The sequence below is a fragment of the Phodopus roborovskii genome, unplaced genomic scaffold (genome assembly GCF_943737965.1).
Source record: "Phodopus roborovskii unplaced genomic scaffold, PHOROB, whole genome shotgun sequence".
In the NCBI taxonomy this organism is placed as follows: domain Eukaryota; kingdom Metazoa; phylum Chordata; class Mammalia; order Rodentia; family Cricetidae; genus Phodopus; species Phodopus roborovskii.
In genome coordinates, this window is record NW_026125264.1 from 1,736,838 (window position 1) to 1,757,300 (window position 20,463).

At 42.8% G+C, this 20,463-nt stretch overlaps 1 protein-coding gene across 1 annotated transcript; it reads right to left on the reverse strand.

The window, feature by feature from the left end:
• Positions 1-530: 530 nt before the first annotated feature.
• Positions 531-14,664, reverse strand: LOC127228974 (BPI fold-containing family B member 3). The gene is made up of 10 exons (XM_051194051.1): positions 14,605-14,664; positions 10,296-10,395; positions 8,333-8,553; positions 6,787-7,073; positions 6,129-6,233; positions 4,320-4,460; positions 3,216-3,279; positions 2,772-2,832; positions 1,405-1,496; positions 531-593 (listed from the first exon to the last, which is right to left on the reverse strand). The coding sequence occupies exons 1-10, from the start codon at positions 14,662-14,664 to the stop codon at positions 531-533; spliced, it is 1,194 nt and encodes a 397-aa protein (XP_051050008.1).
• Between the last annotated feature and the right edge of the window lie 5,799 nt (positions 14,665-20,463).

The following is a 20,463-nucleotide window of genomic DNA, read 5'->3' on the forward strand; positions in this document are numbered from 1 at the left end:
CGTTATCTTGGCCTTCTACCTGTCCCTAGGCAGACCCCAAAGGGAATCTTATACACAGGGGAAATGGCTTTGGAGTTTATTTCTCACACAAGAGAGGAGAGTCAGGTGCAGAGGCACAACTAATCAGGGTTCAGGGTCAGGGCTCTGTGTGGCTTTTCCCCCAGCACCTGTTTAAAATGTGGTTGACACATCTTACTAGAATGCCACTTGTCTTGATGTATCCAGCACCAGCTTCAGATATTCCAAAGAGTTGTCAGAACTGTAAGTCATGCCCACTGTATAAACTGAAAGGCCATTTAGTGTCCTACCCCTTCTCAAGCACATGCCTTTGGCTGGTTCTTACAGACGGCTGCTTCAAGAAGAAGCCCCCTATAATACGGTAGAGCTGAATTTCCAGGAGCCTGGCTTCAGTGAGGTTGATCCACGCCCTGGTTCTGTGGCTCCATGATTTTATATCTGTTTTCAGTATTCTTCCCACAGAATGTTCAACACTGAAGAAAGAGGTGAGATTGGGGAATTCTGGAATGGGTTTAAGGGGGGGAAAACTTACTTTTAATAAGCCAGTTGATGAAAGAGGCTGGGAAGGGTTTGTCCTGGAAAAACAAAAATTCACAATAAGTATGTACTTACTACATGCCAACCTCTGTGTTCCATGTAACCCTGACACCAACTTGGCAGCACGGGGATAGCAGACAGGGAAAGGAGGCTTGAAGATGAGAATGATTTTCCCAGGTCAAACAGTGAACAATCACAACACTGTTCCTAAATTCTGAACTCCAGACTCTGACCTTGGATAGCTGAGGGCTGAGAGGAAGTGAACTTTTGGCCCCAAGATCCCACCTTGTGGAATAATCTAAGAACTTCCCCAAGTTCCCAGCCTGGAAAGAGCTAGGGTAGGGAGGATATAGTCAAGGCCACCAGGACAGATGCCCCAGCACCCTGAAGGCTCTGTGTACAAAGTGCCAAGAAATAAATTTGATTGGTTGTTTAAATATTTTTTAAATCAATGGTAAAACAGAATAAGCCAATCGTTTCCTGAGATCCTACTGTGAAAATAATATTCACAGTACTGAACACTATCAAATCAAGTACGTGTTATTTAATGGACCAGTAAGACATTATAAAACTTGCCAGTTAAACTATGCTATCCCATTGAATAGAAGAGACCAACTCCAGGTAGGCTATGACATAGGGAAACATGTATCCTGGAAGAGACATTCGAGATAACTATGTGTGACTATGAAAATCACCCTACCTGACACAAGAAAACTGGGTCCAGAGGCGAGGGCATGGTGCTCATGGCTGCACAGTCATTCAAAATCAAAGTTCATATCCAAGCCAAAGAGATCTCAGGTGGGGAGACCTAGCTCCTCTGAGTCCTCAAAAGGAACTGGCTGTTCATACCTTAAAGTCCATGTGATAAGAGCGTTCATACAACATGGGCTGTGGGGTACTGGGCAAGTTGTTGTCCCCTAACATCCCGAGTGAGGCAATATCTGATGGAAAGAGAAACAAAACAATGAAAAGCACATAGAAGACAGGATGCATTTCAACTGATGGAAACAGAGGCTCATAAAACTCCCTTGTTCATTCCTGTCACAAGCAGGTGTGTCTAGAAGCGACATTATTCCCCAACTATTAAGTATAGAGTGAAGACACAGAATCCCACCATCATCCAGTAAGGGTAGTTAGTGCTCTCAGCCTACAAATGGTAACCTACCTCTCCTGCAGTAGACCTCTCCTTTTCCAGGCCCACCAGACTCCTTCCCTCCCTATTACAGTACTTGCCCTTTACCCATCTAAGTAGCTTACTTTTTCCCTTGACTTGATCATAGTCCATGTCACCTCCTCTTGTCTTTCTACACAGCTGCTAATAGACCCTTCTCTCCAGTCATCACTTATCCATCATCGATAAATCACACATTCACACTGCAACACTGTTTCTTTTTGTCCATCAATCCTTCCTTCCTCCTTTCCTCAAATTCTTCTGTTTTTCCTTTTTCCTCCATGCCCATTTGTCTATCTTTGTATCCCTCCATCACTCCTGACTTCTACTATCCACTTCAACCCCATCCTCTCCTCCTTCTAAGTGTCCATTACTCCTCCATCATCTCCCCATCATTTTCTCTCTCATTCCACATTTTTGCTTTCCCACTCACTCATGTCCACCACATCCCCTCCTTCCTTTTCCATTTCATAGACCAGTGGAGTTTATTTGTGGGGAGGTCTACTCTGTATCCAATCTGAACTGTGAGACAGATGGAAGGGCAAATGTAACCGAGTCTCCCTTCCGGAGCTCCAGGCTTCTAGAAGAGATAGCCAGGATATAAACCTTTCACACAATGCAGTGAGTAGTGGGGGAAGCACCCAAGGGCTGCAGGGTCCTGAGGAGGAGGCTCTGCTGGGAGAGAGCTTTAAAGGCTTTGAGATGAACCAAACATTGTGATTATACTGGAAGATGAAGGAATATTTCAAGCATAGCTAGCTGGAGTGAGAAATCCTGCAGAGCTCAGCCATTGTGTCACCAAACCTTGTGGAGTATATGGAGGTGACTTAGGTACTCCACTAAAGGAGGACGAGAACACTGGGGACTTAGCTTCAGGAAATACCTTGACAACATGCCCTGAGGTCTGCAATTGATCCTCCCAGGAGATGAAGGATCTGAGTTGTGACTCAATAGGGTCTCTCTGGCAGCTGTGTAGGAGTAGGTATGGTGGCTACTGCAGCAGTTGATACAACTGCAGCAGTGTACAGGCAACAGCTCTACTTACTTTTCAGAATTGTCAACTGTTGGTTGATGATGTAGAACCAGAATCGGACCACTGGGCACAACTGCAATACAAAGGATCAGAGGCCATGCTAAGACAGTACCTGTACCTACCTGACCAGTATATACATGCTGAATCCTTCATAATCTAAGAAATGTGGCAGGTCAAGTCTTTCACATAAGATGGAGAAAGTCTATCATAAACATATCACAATCTCCCTCTATCATAGGCCTAAACTGCCTGCTACTGTCATCCCTCAACCACTGTCTCTTTCTCTGTCCCTTCTTCAGAAGCAGGGGCCTTGATAAAGGACAGGAAAGAGACTCTGCACAGCTCAAGGATGAAGCTGTCCTCTGCCCACATAGGCTAGTCCTCTGACCCCCTAGCCACAGAGGTTTCTCCACAGCTCATGTGCAGGGTCTGCCAGGGCCATGTTGTCAGACTTACTATATTGGGCAAAGAAATGTTCAAGGACCATTTCATCATCGATTCCATCATTTTGGAGAATGTGCTGAGGAAGGGAAAAGGAATCATTGGCAATGATCATCACCACTAAGGGCCTTGAAGTACTCTGCTATACAATCTGAATAATGGTTATGTCTCTGTCGTTAAATCAGCAGTTCTCAACCTGCATGCTGTGACCCCTTTAGCAGTTGAACAATAGTTTCAGGGGGTTGCATATCAGATATCCTGCATATCAGGTATTTACGTTATGATTCATAACAGTGGCAAAATTATAGCTATGAAGTAGTAATAATAATAATTTTATGGTTGGGGGTCATCACAACATGAGGAACTGTATTAAAGGGTCAAAGCATTAGGAAAGTTGAAAACCACTATGTTGTATCAAGTAAGTTTGCATTTTTCAGGACCCTCCCCCTCCAATGAACCTAGCTTAGACCTCTCAGGTAGACCACTAATGTCTTTTAACATGTCATTTTCTACTCTTTCTTTAATCTACTCCTGAATCCATCCATGCTCATCCATCCATGCACGTATGCACTCACTTTCTTTCCTTCCATCCATCTATCCATCCACTTCTCATCAAACCAGCTTTCCATTCATTCTCCATTTATTTTCACTCACATTATCTCCCATGGTCTTGTTCCCCAGTGTATCTCCAGGAGCAACAGTATGTATTAGCTCAATATGTGCTGGACAAATGAATGATGAATGTAAGGCAACTTCTTCCCTAAAGAGCTCATACAGGCACATCAGGAGATGTCAGGCCAGCATGAAATGTGATGCTACAAAGCTCCTACCCAGGATCTTTCCATGAGAGTTTGGAAACAGGAGCACCCAATATCCTCCACAAGTGGGTGCTGCCATGAAGGTCTGTGCTTCTGTCCTGAAAGTATCCCCATCTGCTTGGGATTTCAAGCTCTTTAAGACAGAAGCTTGACTAGAAGGAGGGCATTAGAAATAGGGAACACTGGTGGCATAGTTTTCTGTCATCTTGATCAGATCTCAAGGAGACTGGGGACTACTCTGTGCACAGCATCATCCCATGCCCAGTTTGGTGGTGCCCAGTTCTCCTGGGTTTGTACCTACCCTGTATTCACTTGGATCCCAGTGGATACTGCCTGGCAGCTCTTCACAGAAAATGAGAGTTGGCCGGGCTCAATCTGGTGCAAATCCAAGGGCACCACAATGTTCACGTCTACTGTGGAGCCATTGAGAAATGAAAGCATCCTGGGTGCATGGGAAAGGGCTGTTAGAAGCTGCATGCATTCATGCCTGTGAACATTCTAAAGGTTTCACTATAATTTGTAAATAGGTGTAGGTACTTGTGGGTGAGAGGTAACTGATACACATACATCAAAAAGTATTCCTGATTTTCTAGATATACTCATAATTTGTTTTATATATATGCATGTATATATAAAGTCAATAAAATAGTGTATTGGAATGTGTGATGCTTATTCACAGCTCAAGGCTCAAAGATAAAAAGTGATAGTGATAGGTTGACCTCTGCCTGCCCTGTCCACCCGTAGTGTTGCTGAATTCATGAATATCACCAGTATTAGTATCTCCTTCTAGAGTTATAGTATGCCCACTACCACCCATGTGCAGTGTGTGTGTGTGTGTGTGTGTGTGTGTGTGTGTGTGTGTGTGATGGTATATGCCTGAAGCTCATCTATTTGGATAGGCTCACCAGCCAGTGAGCTTCAGGGATCCCTCTGTCCTCACCAACACTGGCATGACAGGCACAGATCCTGAACCAGATCTGAATTCACATTGTCAAACTTATATCACAGGCACTTTTCCAACTGAGCTCTCTCCCTGTCTTCATGTGTAATCTTATTGAATTTCTCTGAGATTCTGCCAACTGTTGGGTAAAATGGATGTAATAACTCCTTCCCTTAGAAGCCTACAATAGGGACTGAGAAGAGCCCTCAAAGGAAATTGCTAGACTGTGTGAAGTACTCAAGAATGGTAGATACATTTTATCACCGTTGCCAGGTCTCTGTAAGGTAATTTAGTAATATTTATCAAAGGCTATACATTACACGGTGGTGATATATCTCAGTAACCAAATGACTGACTGCCTGGTACATGTGAGATCCTGTATTTAACACCCAGCACAACAAATAAATCAATAGCAAGTTATGAGTTGTACTCGTGGACTTTCTAATAATCAGAGAATTGGCAGATTTGTTATTTGTATCAATCACCAATCATGGGGTAGTTTAAAAGAGTGACATAGTGAACAATCCTGATGTTCGGTTCACAAGTACCATGCTCACAAGTACCTTGGTGTATATGTGGCATGGAGCATGTATTACCTTCAGGATGGTTGTGGGAAAAGAACTGAAAAAGACACCAACTGAGATCTTAAAGACAACTCACTACCTCTCTGCTGTAAGACTGGTAGCTGTTTTCTTTTGTATTTTAATTTTCTCCCCAAGTTTGTTTCAACACAGCCTCAGAATGTGGCAAAAAAGAAAAAAAATTTCCATTCCTGCCCTGCCATCACTGCCATCCTAAGAAACTGTATACTTATGCAGACAGTATCAAGATAAAGATCTTGGTTAAATGCTAGAAAAACAAAAGGCCATCTTGTCTGTTGAAAGAAAAAAATCACCAATAAAAAAATCACCAATAAAACTACTCGCTAGCTCTAGGAATTTCCTCTGCTCATTGTATTAGTTACTTCACATCACTATGGATCAAATATTCCAGGCTTCCAGAGCTCAATGACAGGCTGTGTGGTCTTTCAAGGCCTGATTCTAGTGTCACACTTCAGCCATCCAAGGCTCCTAAAGTCTCCACAGCACCCCAAAACAGCACCAGAGTTCAGAGAATGAGCCTGTGGAGGGTAGTTCAGATTCAAACCATAACATTCTTCATATTGCTCACCCTGAAAAGTTGATAGTCAACCTGGTCTGAAGTTTAAGTTCGAGACTGGATGAAGCAAAGACCTTCCATGACAACTGGACAATATCGAAGCGAGTGACATTAAGCCTACAGAAGAGGAAGAGTGAAGTAAAGCAGAAAAGCCAATTTGGTCTCTTTAGCTCTCTACCCAGGCTGTAGTGGCTTCCCTTCTTTCTGTCCTATGTCTGTTCCTCCTTAACCTTGATGTCTATTATGAATCCCATTTCTATAAATCCTAGACCAGGAAAGCATCAGCCAGTAACTGACTTTGTAGTTGATTAAAACAGTAAACGAAAAACACAGATACCGTATTGAAAGCCTCAGCTGGTAACTATGGGGTTCGCTTGGAACAAAGAGGTTCTTTTGCTCACTGGGGGACATATGATAACTAAGAGATAACTGCAATATGGTTTCCTGATGTGACTTATAATATAGCAGAGCTCATTCGAGCCCACGTAAACCCAAGGGATGGACCATGTTAGAAAAACACTAGGTAGTGACTGAGGCTTTGGAAGAGGAAGTGGATACTTCCCAGTACCAACTTCTTAAACAGAGTCAGACTGATGTCTTTTAGATACCTAGAACCTTCTCTGATCAATGCTTTAGAGAACTGTTTTATTATTAGAGAACTCAAACTCACCAGCTATTGAGATTCCCAGAACTCATGTTCTTCAGAACATCATTCATGCCAGAGAGACTCCCATGGCCACAAAGTCCACCCAAGGAGCCCTTGCAAACCAGGCCTTCCACAGCCTTGGTCCCTGCTGCCTCCAGGAGCTCGTTTTTGATACCAAACGATAGGCTGCCACCCAGGAGAAGCATCTGTAGCTCTTCTCTCTCCGTGACAAGATTCTGGTTGTTGAGAATCACAGTGCTCAACAATCCTTCCTGACTCAGGATGTCTTGGTTGAGAACAGGTGTTGACAGCTATTGGTTAAGGAGGTTGCCAGATCTCTTTATGGTGCCTTCGCATTAATTGTGCTGAACTGATGGAGGCTGCTGCATAATCCAGTGGAGTCCCCATGTGAACAAGGCCTTCAGGTGGTCCTTCCCCAGTGAGAACACAGCAGTTAGGGACACCAAGCCTTGATCTAAGGTAGTAGGTTACAGCTCTCTCCAGACAAAGGTCATAAGAAAGCATACTGAACTGCTTATATATTCAGTTCTCTTCCTCAAACAAACTGTAAGCCTGCCCACACTCCCTGATATTTAGATCAAGAACAATCTTGAATAATAACTTTACTTTTATCAGTACCTTCCAGACTCTGGCACATAGACAGGCCAGGCAAGATCACATAATATGGAATTTGATCACCTACTCTTGAAAACCTATTAAGAGTCAGAAAATACTTTTGTCTTATCATTTTGAAAGAAAGGACTCTCCCTTCAAAGCCAAATTATGGCTGCCTATGGCCATAATATTTTCTCTCTCCAAAATAATCTCCCACAACAGGGTTTTATCATGGCTGCTTATGGTGACAAGCCTGTAACTCTCCTTATAAAACTCATCCAAGGGACATTTCCTGTCAGCACCTTTCAATGAAGCTGCTTTAATTTCTAACACAAGGATGACCTCACCTTAGATTTCACCATAATCATTATGGAACCTGGAACCAGAGGGACCAGAGTCAAAAGATATCCTAAGCCCAAACTAACCATGACTACTAAATAGTCATGGTCAAGATTGGTCATAGCCATTGAATGAACTGAAACCCAGGTACAACTCTCATTAATCCTGTTCCAGACTGACTCAATCCCCAGAAAACCCAACTACAAACTGACCATCCCTTGACTCTCTGTCCAAACCTTTAGATGACCTAAAGCCACAGTGGATATTTAATGGTCCTGCTCCAAACTGAACAACCCTTCTAGAAAATTGATCCAACATCACCTTTACCACAACAACCAGCATGACCTATCACAGTTGGGCCACTTATTAAAACTTCTCAGACTGATCCACATCACCAGATAACCAAGTCCCATTTGTTGACCCTGCTCCAGATTAACCTGGGTCACCAGATGACTCAGCCCAGAGATGCCATCTCAGACCTTCATGAGAATCATAAGCAGAGCCACTGCCTGTAAGTTCATGACACCAACCACTGAAGGACTGGACTCTCTTGAGCACTTGTGGCTATAGTGACCAGGACTGCTTACACTCTTTTACTCAGCTGCCCAGAGGATACTTGGCTGGTGATGTCACTTGTGTCCAGGGAGTCTGAAGCATTCATCTTGAGTTGATCAAGTTCATCCATGATGTCCTGCGTGGCTTCAGAGACTTTGATAGATGAAGTAGCAGTTATAGAAGCTAGTTTTTCACTGTCATCTCCAAGATTAATGTATTCACCTTCACCATCATTTAGAAGTTCTGTGTTCAATGCATCACTGCCTTCACTTTTTATGTCTGCTGAGACAGAGACATATAGTCGAGCCCTGGGGTACAAGCTCCCACTGGGGTCAGGAAATTAGGTGTTCAACTCAGAGCCAGCTGTGGCCATACCCTGGGGCCAGGTTTCTTGCAAAAGGAAAACCTAGGTTTGGTGTTGCACCTGAGCCCAGAAGGCAATGAAAAGTCAGATACATGAGGACCACACTGGGCATCTATAGTAAAGTGAGGGAGTAACTAATTTGGTTGCTCATACCTTTCTTGATCTTGATTTACACACACACACACACACACACACACACACACACACACACACACACAGGTGCTAGAGCATGCAGGCACGCATGTACACACACACAATGTATTCTTTTACTTCAGTGCTGGGTATGAATCCCAGGGATTTGTGACTGCTGGGCAAGCACTGAGGTATATCTCCTACTTCTAGATCCTCACTTTAGCAACCTAGGAGGCCCAGGGGATGTCTGAACTTAAGAGATAGATAGGACAGATTCTCTCCCCTTTTATAAATATTTTTCCTAACTATATATTTTTTCTAGCAGATAAAGGTTCTATTCTTTACATCAAAATTAGACCTAAGACAAAAGTCTGTAACAGGAGTGTGAATCCAGGTGAGAACTCCTCGGAGATAATAAGACCAGGCTGTAGACCTGAAGGTAGGAGTTGTTTGCAAAGGGTTGGTCATAAGACCTGGAACTGTAACTCTGTGTTGTATTCTCCCCAAGCATCTTCTTAAGCTCTTGCTTGTGTTCTTGTATCAGACACTTAAGAACTGCTTTTGTTGAAAAGCATGGATGCCTCACTTGAGCCTACAGGACAGAAGCCTGACCTGGCATCTGGGCTTTTGACTTTGGTTTAGACACCTGCTTTCTGCCTCCTGGACATATCAATCATCTGTCCTCCTAATTTAGCTCTTTTCCCTGCAAGGTTGTAAGCACAGGGATAGATCATTGTCTTAAACAGACAAGACATCTGGATTCCAGGAAGAGCAAGCCTCAAAAGACAGACAAACCCCCTGCAGATGAGAACAACGTTTTGTGAGTGGGAGGTCACACACAGAACAGAAGTGATGTCTTGTGAGAACCAGATGACTCTCCCAGAGGAATGACACCAGTAACAACTCCAGAACACCCTGGAGAATCAGGATGGAGACAATAACCAACTAGACTACGCCTTGACCCTGAGTCTTCATCATACAGACCTCTTGCTCCTTGCCCCAGCCCTACTCTACTGAACTCTAAAGTTGGAGCCCTAAAAATGAATTTGGGGGATCATTAAACCCCTTTATTTGTTCCTTTTGAAATGTATCGATTAAATCCCCTCTTTCTTCTTTGTTCACCATTGTTCATGTCTTTAATGAGCACATTGTGGCAGGTGGGAGAACTTAGAATCTTGGGACTGCCAGAGCTGAGGCTTTTGTTCTTTAGGGCAAAGTTTCATGAGACTTAGACTATTAGAGTTGAAGGCCAAAAAGACCTACCTGGAAGTGGGTGTAAAAATGGAAGACTATGCTGAGACAATCAGTAATGGGAAGAAAGTCGTTTACATTAGATAAGTGATCTGGATGATAAGATATGGTCCAAACATGACAAGATGTCTCTAAGAGAGGGTACAGTACCTCCAGAAGCTTGCAGAGACACTGAAAGATCTTGTTATTCTGATGAGTCAGATACAAGGGGAAATGTCAGTTAAACCCTTTGGGGGTTTCCTTGGACAGAACTTCTAAGAAGGATGAGGGGGCTTACCTAATCCATGGCTGAAATCTTCTGATGAAACGTGGCTCTGGTTAAACAGGCAGCCAAGGAAGAAGAATATCCACAAGAATCTCGTGTTCATTGCAAACACCTGTGGAGACAACAGTCGATGAATTAGGTAACACTGATCAGTGTGACCCCAGAGTCCTGAGGTCTTGGGCAATTCTCACCATCACTATCTATGTGGATGAGCCAAGCCTCAGTTTCCCTGTCTGTAAAAACGGCAGCTTCCTACTTTCTTTCCATGACTGTTCCTGGCACTGGGTGTGGAGGGAGACTTTATTAGGCAGTGAGCTCCTCTGCACAATAGTTAAAACTGGGAAGATTTTCCCCCCTCAACTTTATTATATGACAGTTTATCATGTCCTTTTAAGACAGAATTCAGGGAAGAAATGAAGCGTAGGAGGCTGGCCTAACCAACGTCACACAGCTTGTGAGTGAGTGTCAAAGTAAAACTCCAAATCTGGGTAAGCTGGGCCTAAAACCCAACTATGTTATAACAGGTGATTTGGCAGAAGTGGATGGGCACAGACTACCATTTACTGAGGACCTTATTTGCACTGGTTCTCATGCTAAGTTCCTTTTATTCACTACTTAGCAGCATTAAATCCTAACAGCCATAAGACCAAGCAAAATGACTTGGCCAGGGTCCCTCATTGGCTAATGATAGAGCTAGGACACAAAAGATGTTATTGAATTCATTCATAGCTTCTTGGGCCAGAGGGTGAGGAGGGATACTGAAGTAGGTTGAGCTTTTCAGAGACGGTCACCTGGTAGTCATCTTCTCCTTTGTGTGTGCTTACAGCATCACTGATGCTTCTTCCTCCAAGAGCCAGATGCTCTGTTCCCTACTCCTAAGAGAGGTGGGGGTTGTTGATTGTCTCAAAGAATGGAGCACATATAAATTACATTGTGATTCTGTGGCTATGCCATTAGAAAAACATGGCTTCTGTTCTCTCCTTTTTCTTCTCCTTCCCTCCTTGCCCTTCAAACTCCACATAGTGAGGAAGTAGAGGCCATGAGGAAAGAGCATTGGCCATGATAAAATTAAATTAAGGAGATGGCAAGCTGCCCACATAAAGAAAGGGAAGCATTAAGGTGTTACGGGATTTCCCGCCCAGTTCCACAGTCACCTTGCCCCAAATGAACACAGAGATGCTATGTTAATTATGAAACTGTTGGCTGGTGGCTCAGACTTCTTATTGGCTAGCTCTGTCTTAATTATTAACCCATAACTACTAATCTATCTATTTCTACATGGTCTTATCTTACCAGAGAACACCTGATTCATGTCCTCTCTTCCCAGGTTCACATGACGACTCCTCTCTGCCTACCCTTCCCAGAATTCTCCTCATCTTCTAGCCCCACCTATCTTCCTGCCTGGCCAATCAGTGTTTTATTCATCAGCCAATAAGAGAAACATATACAGAATAACATCTCCCATCATTAGGGCATACCCTTACTGTTGCCAGATGAGGAAAGGGACCATTCTGCTCTCATTTTGCATTTTCAAGAGAAGCAGGGGCTTATATTCTAGTGTAAAAAATGGAGTTGCTTATACAAGCTTATACAAGCTTATACAAGCAACTTTTGACAAGGTCCTTTTGACAAGGTTGGTTTGATCAAAGCTGTGTCTGCAGCCTCTGAAGCAAGGTCTAGTTTAAAGCTCTAAGAACAAGAGGAGGGACTGGAACTCTTGAGTTTAATATGCTGGCAACTTGTTCAACTTTTAAAATTAGTTAAAATTCTTTGTAAGACACACATGACTTACACTCATCTGTCCTGGGCCTACCACCTTGACTGTATTAATCCTGTGAGGGACTGAGCCAGATGAAGGAAGAGGTAGCCTCAGTGATCCTGGAGGGGGAGAGAAGAGAGCAGATTTCACCCACCTGGGCAGGAGGAGCATGAGCATGGAACAGTGGGGTTAGACATGCATCCAATACAATTCAGAAGGTCCTGAACATGTGGTCTTGGCAGGGATGATGGCAAATGCTGGGAAGAAGGGGCTATGAAGCACCTCAGGCCCAAAATGCCAAGGAAGCTGAGGGGCAAACGCATGGCAAGTACCCCATTAGTCTCTTTTACAGACTAGGCGAGTGGATATAGCAAAGCAAAGACACGGCCAAGAGGACATATTTGGTGCCACGGTGGCCCCTGTAACCGGCACTTAGATACTGCTTTTGCTAAAATGCTTCATCATTCACTTGGGCTCACAAGTTACTTTGGATTTAAGAGGAAAGTCTTAGGGAATAGTCCACCTGCTGGGTAAGGGCAATTATCTGTAAAGATAAGCCCATACCCTGGAGCAGAAATTATCATCTTGTGAGAACCAGCCAGATCACTTCAAGTGGTGGCAGATAAACTTTGACCAGATCAGCTGTCAGAACAAGAGCTGAGACAATGGTCAACCAGACCACATCTTGACCAGGACTGCTCAGCTGTGCATACATACCCCTTGCCTCATGCCCCATGCCATAGTTAGCATTAACTGTCAACTTGATAAAGTCTAGAATCACCTGGGGCGTGAAATCTAAGTTGAATAATTGTCTTTATCGGATTAGCCTGTGGGAATGTCTCTGGGACAGGTGTCTTGATTATCAATTGATGCAGAAGGCCTAGCCCACTCTACTTGGCACCATCCATAGGCTACATAAGGAGGTTAGTGAGCAAGCCAGCAAACAGTATTTCTCCATCAGTACTTCCTGCCCAGAGTTCTCTCAATGATGTATTGTGAGCTAACAGTATAAGCCAAGTAAATCCCTTTCTTTCTAAGTTGTTTTGATCACAGTTTTTTAACAGCACAAAAAAACACCACTTCAATTCTTCCTTTACTTAAATCTAAAGCCCAGGTCAGTATACCTAGAAGACTTGGGGGGTCACTATACTCCTGTTTTTCTTTTTCTTTTCTTTTTTTTTTTTTTTTTTGTTTGTTTGTTTTGGTTTGTTTTGGTTTTTTTTTTTTTTTTTTTTTGGTTTTTTTAAGACAGGGTTTTAAGGTGTTTCTCTGTGTAACAGCTCTGGCTGTCCTGGAAATTGCTCTGTAGATCAGGCTAGCCTCCTAGTGCTAGGATTAAAGGCATGTGTCACCTTCTTCTCAATGAACCTGTAATGATTAAATATCTTCTGCTCTATACCAGCACTTATCTCTTGACTTGCTGTACACACAGCCCACTTAGTTCTCATGGCTGCTGGATTCCACATTTTTGTTCTGTAAGTGTGGCTACAGACTTTTGTGAGCCAAGCCAGGGGAAAAGACTTCTTTGGGGCTTTAGCCAGTCAGCAAGTTGACCCCAGATGGGAAGATTTCTTAGATGTTCATAGCCTTGGTCCTCTGTTTAAACTTCAGTGTCACTTCAGGACCCCAAACACAGACTGACAGTCCCATAGAGCTTCTAGCATCAGCTTATTTGGGAGGATGTTCCTTACCTTTTCATTTCTTAACTGCATTCCACCATGTCCGGTGGGAAGAGACATGAGTGCTTGAACTCTAAACCTTGGTCAGAACCTTGGTAAATTCTCTTGATCTGTACACCTCAGCCCTGTTCTCCCCACTCTGTATCATCTTTGGAGGGCTGAAAAGGGCTCAGCAGTTAAGAGCACATATTTCTCTAGCAGAAGATCGGAGTTCAGTTCCCAATGCCCACATCAGGGCATTCAGAACTGCTCCAGGATATGTGGCATCCTTTCTTGGCCTCAAGGGCACTTTACTCCCATGAATAAAACCACACTCTGACATACACCTCCCTTATCATTTTTGAGGCTCCTTTGGTTCTTTATGAACAAACTTTAATTCTGTCATTTGTCTGACAAGAAGGCGGTTTCCTTTCTTGGGGACAGGGGGACTCTTTGACTCATTGGTGTTCTTTTGAACTATTTGGGGACCTGCCAGTGTGACAGGGAAGCCTGAATTCTGTAATTTGTGTTGGGAACTATCGGGAAAGGATTTAAAGCACATAAAGAAACAACGGTGTTTGATTACTCTGTTGTGGTTTGAGTAACTGGAACCATCATGTTGGAAATTAAGAGATTGTAAAGAAACATTCGTGTCTTAAAATCTGACTATCAGAGCATTGAGTCAATGAACTCCAAAGAAATGGAAATTCCCCCCCAAAAAGGACTTATTCTGGGAGAAGGAAAAGGTGCCACCAGAAGAGGAACTTATCTCCTGAAAAGAGAGGCTAACAACTCCTCAGACTTCCTTACAGGATGAGACTAAAGCCCAGTGTGGGTACCACACCTTGGCCAATACTGCTTGGATGTGCATATCCTTGACTCTCTATTTAAAGTTTAATCTCACTTTAGGGCCCCAAATATTGACTGAGGTGTGGATGGTGACTAGATAGATCCCTTTGTCCATCTTCCCAATGTGATCTCATGAATAAATTTATTTTTTCCTGCTTTCCACTATTAATTTGACTCTTTTAACTGTCCTACTGCAAACAAATAGCCAAAACTGGCTTGGGGCGTAGTCTGTGACTCCCAAGAGGTGCTGGAGGACCAACTTGTGGCACTCCAGGAAGGAATTTCCATTACACAGCCATGTTCTAAAGCACTTCACTAGAATCAATTCCTACCTCAGCTACCAAGATGAGCATCTAACTCAAGAGAACATGATAGAAATCTTCACCTCCTCCTAGAATTCTTTAAAAATAACTGAGTAGCAAACATATGGCTGCTTAGTTTTTACCTATTTTTAACTTTTTTGTCATGCCTAATCAAAGCATGTATATATGGATAAATTAACATAAATATTTTGGATGTCGTTGTGTGTGTTCCTCATAGTGTTAATATACAGGGGCCATTTCCTCTACATGTTTGTCCATTCCCTTCCACTTCTGAGTCTGCCTGTTACTCAAGGTCTTAACCACTCCTCACTATGGAAATTCCTCTGTTAGCATGGGGCTAAAGGATAAAGAATAAAACTAATCATTTTAAAGCCAAGTTGATGTTGACTACTTATAGGCTTAAGACAGGCATCTTCAAATTTGCCTGTGCAGGTGGGTGACCTTAACATGTCCCATTCCATCATAAATTTCATCTGGGTTCAGTTCTGCTTTGCAATGTATTGGGGATTATTAACAAATTTGTTTTTTCAAATCACTAATTCCTAGAGAACTGGATTCTAAGATTGTTTTGTTCTGGGTCTTCCCTGACTAAAATTATTCAGGTAAAATACAAATGAGCAGAGCTGGCAATATGGCTCAGTGTTAAGAGCACTGGCTGCTCTTCCAGAATGCCAGGATTTGGTTCCCAGCACCCACATTGTGGCTTCCAACTATCTATAACTACAGTTCCAGGGGATCTAACACCCTTTGCTGGCTTCTGTAGGCACTATACATGTGTGGTACACATGTAAACACACAGAGACAAAACACCGGTACACATGGAATAAAATAAAAATTTTAAAATATAATTAACATATTTAGAAAATATGAAAAATTAAGGTATGTTGGTGAGAAAACTATAAAAAAGTATTAATAAAATTTTCTAAATTCAATTGTTATAAAGGTATTTATTTCAAAATGAATTTAAGTTTTCTAAGGTCAAGATTCAATGCATTGGTGCAATCCTGGGGGAGGTAATTTTCTGTGTCTAAAGTAACAAGGAGCTCTCAAGAATATTGTTTTGTTCTTAGTAACATTTGAAAAAAAATTGACTTGGAGGACAAAGGTTTACACTTTATCAAGATGATTGTGGTTTTTCTGACTTCATCAATTTTGAAGAGCTCAGGAAATTGAGTCTTAAAAAAGTGAAGGGCCACTTAAGTGTCTGTTTATATCAGTATTTCAAACCACCTTGTCAGCAATTACTCAGAAATTTTTAATATAACCAATGCCATATGTATGCATTACTGAAAGTGCATAGCACTGTATGACTAAACTTTGTTCAAGTCTTCTGCAAAAGTTTATGGAATGGAAAGCATGTCAGTTACGTATCCACAAAGGAGCCAACAAATGCTCATTATTTGCAGTATTCATGGCATCAGACCTTTCAATACATGAAATTACAAGAAAGAGGGAATGAAGGGAGGAAAGGGTGGAGGAAGGGAGGAAAGAGACAAAGATCACTTGTGACCCCTTGAGAAACAGGAGATTGGTCATCTCTACCACACCGTCAAGGTTTTCATGACCACATCTTGTTAGCTCAAAGACACATTTTTCCTTACTTCACTCTCAAGTGGGATTGTATCTCACAAATGCATGCACACATAGGAGCATAGCTGCTATGCAGCTGTGACATTCCAGTCCCCTCTGGAGGACCTTGCCGATGAAGTAGATGGAAACAATGGCTCCTGTAAAGTGGACAGACAAATGGAACTCATACAGCTGTTATTATTGTTGTTAAAGACCCAGCTTAGTATTGCCTCATCAACAGCTCTTGGCTCCTGCCTCAGCTTTAGCCTCTCACTGGAGCCTGAGCTCAGTTCTGCAAATGACTTTGGGCATCTGGCACTTTTGTTGAGGTAGCAAGAAGCAGCCCTGCTCCCACGGGCCCACTGAACAACAACAGTGTTGACAAGTACACCATTTAAATGTCAGGCGTGTGCTGGCACTAGGCTCACATCAGGCTTTGTCCCCTCATTTCCAGGAGAACTCTGTCTTCAGTCTGTTCAACAGAGCTAGTCTGGCATACAGAGTCATTATTTTTGACTGTCAGAGAAGGAAAGTTGGTCCCAACAATATCAGGTTCCAGCAATTCCAGGGAAATATGTGTCTGTGCTCTGAAATGTCTGCACAGAGATAAGTGAGATGGGCACAAGAGTCTTGGGCTAATCAGATTTTGTCTCCCTCAGTTATGGTGCCAGATGCTTTGATGGGCATAGTATATAAAAGGCAAGAGTCCCCATCTTAGGCACCAGGGTGATGTGGAAGGGTAGGGACAGAGGCAGGACGGACCCCAGTACTCAACTCCTCACCTAGATAGTGTCCTTGCCTTGGGGTACAGGGACCTTACCTGGGTTTCAGCTCTGGCCACCCAGATCTCATGGGTCTTCTGCACCTGCCTCCAGAGTGACAAGAGAGAGACGCAGGGCATTTAAGTAGCAGGTGGACCAATCCAAGGGACTGGCCAAGTATGGGGAGAGGAAGGGGTGTCAGAGTACTAGACGCCTGAGCAGGCTGTTGGAAAATGGGCCACTTCTGCTAATACAGAACAGAGGTGAGGCAGGTAGGGCTGTGCCTTGGGGACCTGAGGAGAATGAGACCATAAGTCATGCATATCAGTGACTTGGGCAGGAGTGTGACTTCCCGAAACTACAAAACTATATGCATGCTTGAATGAGTCTGTGTGCCCAAAGGCGGATAAATGCCTGTGTGTCTATGTAGGGGGTGGGGGAGGGGGTGGGTGTCTCTGCTCTATTTGAACACAGCACTGAAGAAGGTGTTAAGGACTTGAAGATGGGTCTTCCTGTCATCTCTCATTTTACTTCAGTGTGGCTTTCCCTGTGCCTATCCTGGGAGTGAGAGAAATGTTAGAGCAAGAAGAGGCAGCAGCCCAGAGAGCTGCAGGGTCACCCAGTGAGGGTCCGAGGTCCAGATGGACATTCCCAGCTTAACCTGTTTATTCCTTCAAAACATTCCAGCCTCAATACTTCACATTGCTAAGGACCTGGAATTAATCACAAGGTATAAGACCAGGAAGACTGGATGGGCAGGCCTCTGGATGCCCATGGGCCTATCTCACCATTTAATTTTCACAAGAAAGAAAAGCATTGCCACCAGAGTGGGTGGCACCCAGCCGAAGAGATATGAGATATGTATATGGTATGTAAGTATGTATATGTGTGTATATGTACACACATACATATAAGCATGTACAGAGGGAGACTTCTTAAGATAGGTTTGGCGACACTACTAAAACCTAGCACCCTGGAAGCAGAGACAGGAGTATTGAGAATTTAAAGCCAGCCTGAGCTACATAGAAAGACCTTAGGAAGGAATCAATGAAAGGAAGAGGGGGGAGAGGAAATGGAGAGAGAATTACATATCTTGATTACATTTTTCTTAATCTCCATTGTCCTTAGGATACTCTGTATCTAAACAGTCTTTGGGCCAGTGAGATGGCTCAGTGGGTAAGGGCGCTTGCCACCGAGCCTGGCTACATGAGTTCAATCCCCAGAACCCACATATTGGAAGAAGGGGACCTATTCTGTAAGTCATCCTTTGATCCACATGAGTGCCATAGCACATGGGCTTCTGAACACACATAGTAAGATAAATTTGAAAATGTAAAATTACCACAATCTCTTAGATTATTAGTGTTATCTTTAGAAGCACATATAATAAATTAATAAAATTTTTAATAATACTTAAGCATGAAGGAATCTGCAGGAGCTCTTCTCCACATCCATTACTTTATCTGTGAATTAATTTACTTATTGCTAGATGGAGTGGGACCTCAGCTCCCATCATAGACCTGACTGTCATTATTAATATTATAAATGTTCTAAAAAATATTCATCTGTTCAGCATGTTGGCAGGTGGGAACAGTGGTATTTGAGCAGAATTGCTCAACATGCTGAGCTGCTCCAGCATCTTCACCAGAAAGCACATGACGGGCTGTTATCAGGACCCTCTCTCAGCTACACATTAAGAGTGCCATAATCACAATGCTCCTCTTTGTTTGAAATCAAACTGGAAGCCACTTGGCAGGCCTTCTTAACTACAGAGGGCTACTAACAGTCCTTTGTTCAGATCCTGAATGCCAGTGTACCCTGACATGCACTTACATAGTGATAAGTGACAAGAAAGAACTCTGTAAAAGCAAAGTTAGCCACAGAACTTAGAACCCAGGCACATACCTTTAATCCCAGCAGCCAGAAGCTAGGAGGTGATGGTACGCACCTTTAATCCTAGGTCTCAGGATTAAGAGGTAGTGAGTTCAAGGCCACCCAGATCTACATAAGAGTGAAATGGTCTTAAAGAGAACTGTAGCTCATCTTTTAATGCCAACATTAAGGAAGTACATAGAACAGAAGCAAGGTCTCAGAGAGGCATTCATTCTCCAGCCACACTGAAGATAGGGGTATTCATTCTCCAGCCACACTGAGGAGAGGCAACAGTTTGAGACTTGGTGAAAAGCTCGTACATGGGTCAGCCCTTTCAGCCTGAGCTAGAGTTGAGAGCTAATGTCTAGATGCTTTGATTTTCTTATATTAAGCTTGAAGCTTGAACCCCAATATCTGTCTCTGGGTCATTTATAAATTTGTATTACAGGCTCCAAAGCAATACAGAGAAACACTGTCTTGAAAAAACCAAGAGAGAGTAAAGTAATAGAAAAGAATGGAAAACACACAAGGAGACTAGATCCTATATAGTGTCTTGTAAACTTTGAATTCTTTCAAATACAAATGTACAAAAAAAAAAAAAAAAAAAACACACAGTAGCTGCTGAGAGACATTGAATTGTGGAAACTCCTAAATTAAACCAACCTATATACTTTTTAAATTTTCTTAACTTCAAAATGGAAGTTAGATAACGTATTGCAATGGATGAGAGGTCATGCTTTTGTTTTCCCACAGGAAACGAAAGGCTGTGGAATCCTTCCAGAGTAACAGAGATCAGATTTGATCAGGGGAGATCTCCTTCTGAGTATCTTGGCTACAGGCATGTGGGAGGAAGCCAAAAAAGCTACATGACAGTTGACATGTAAGTTGATCCCTTGACATGGGGAAAGCTCTAAAATGAAATGAGACATGATAAATCTTGTTGGCTGTAGAGTCCTCATGAGTTATTATTATATCCCATCCATTTTTTTTAAGTTAAGTACTTCCAATATACAATGTCATAGAATAGACTTCTCCATCCTGAAGGGGAAGAACTGAAAGATGGTAAAAAAAAGATTGAACAAACCAAGACCGAACAGAACAAACACTGTGTCCTGTAGCCACATGTCCTACATTTGGGTCTCATAATAGAATCTTCTGGGATCAACAACCTTGGGAAGCCTAACCTTGTAGGTCTTGCACTGAAATATACTTAGCTTCTCTCTTGGATTGGCTCCATTCTGTGCCTGCAGCTTTATTTAGTGAGTGTCCCACATTTACAGCATCTTTATGTCTCTGTCTTAAAGTCTCTACTGAAACTAAGACTTCACCTTTACAATCACACAAAATGTAGTTTTTAACTAAATCTTTATCATTCTATTTGCCAACAAA

Bases quoted from the DNA above. Each gene is read 5' to 3' on its own strand.
- LOC127228974 (XM_051194051.1), bottom strand. From the start codon at position 14,664: ATGGACAAAGGGATCTATCTAGTCACCATCCACACCTCAGTCAATATT. The intron at 10,396-14,604 runs GTGAGATTAAAC...TTGTCTCCACAG, and splicing joins TCAATATTTGGGGCCCTAAA to GTGTTTGCAATGAACACGAG. The intron at 1,497-2,771 runs GTAAGTAGAGCT...TCTTTCCATCAG, and splicing joins ACAGTTGACAATTCTGAAAA to ATATTGCCTCACTCGGGATG.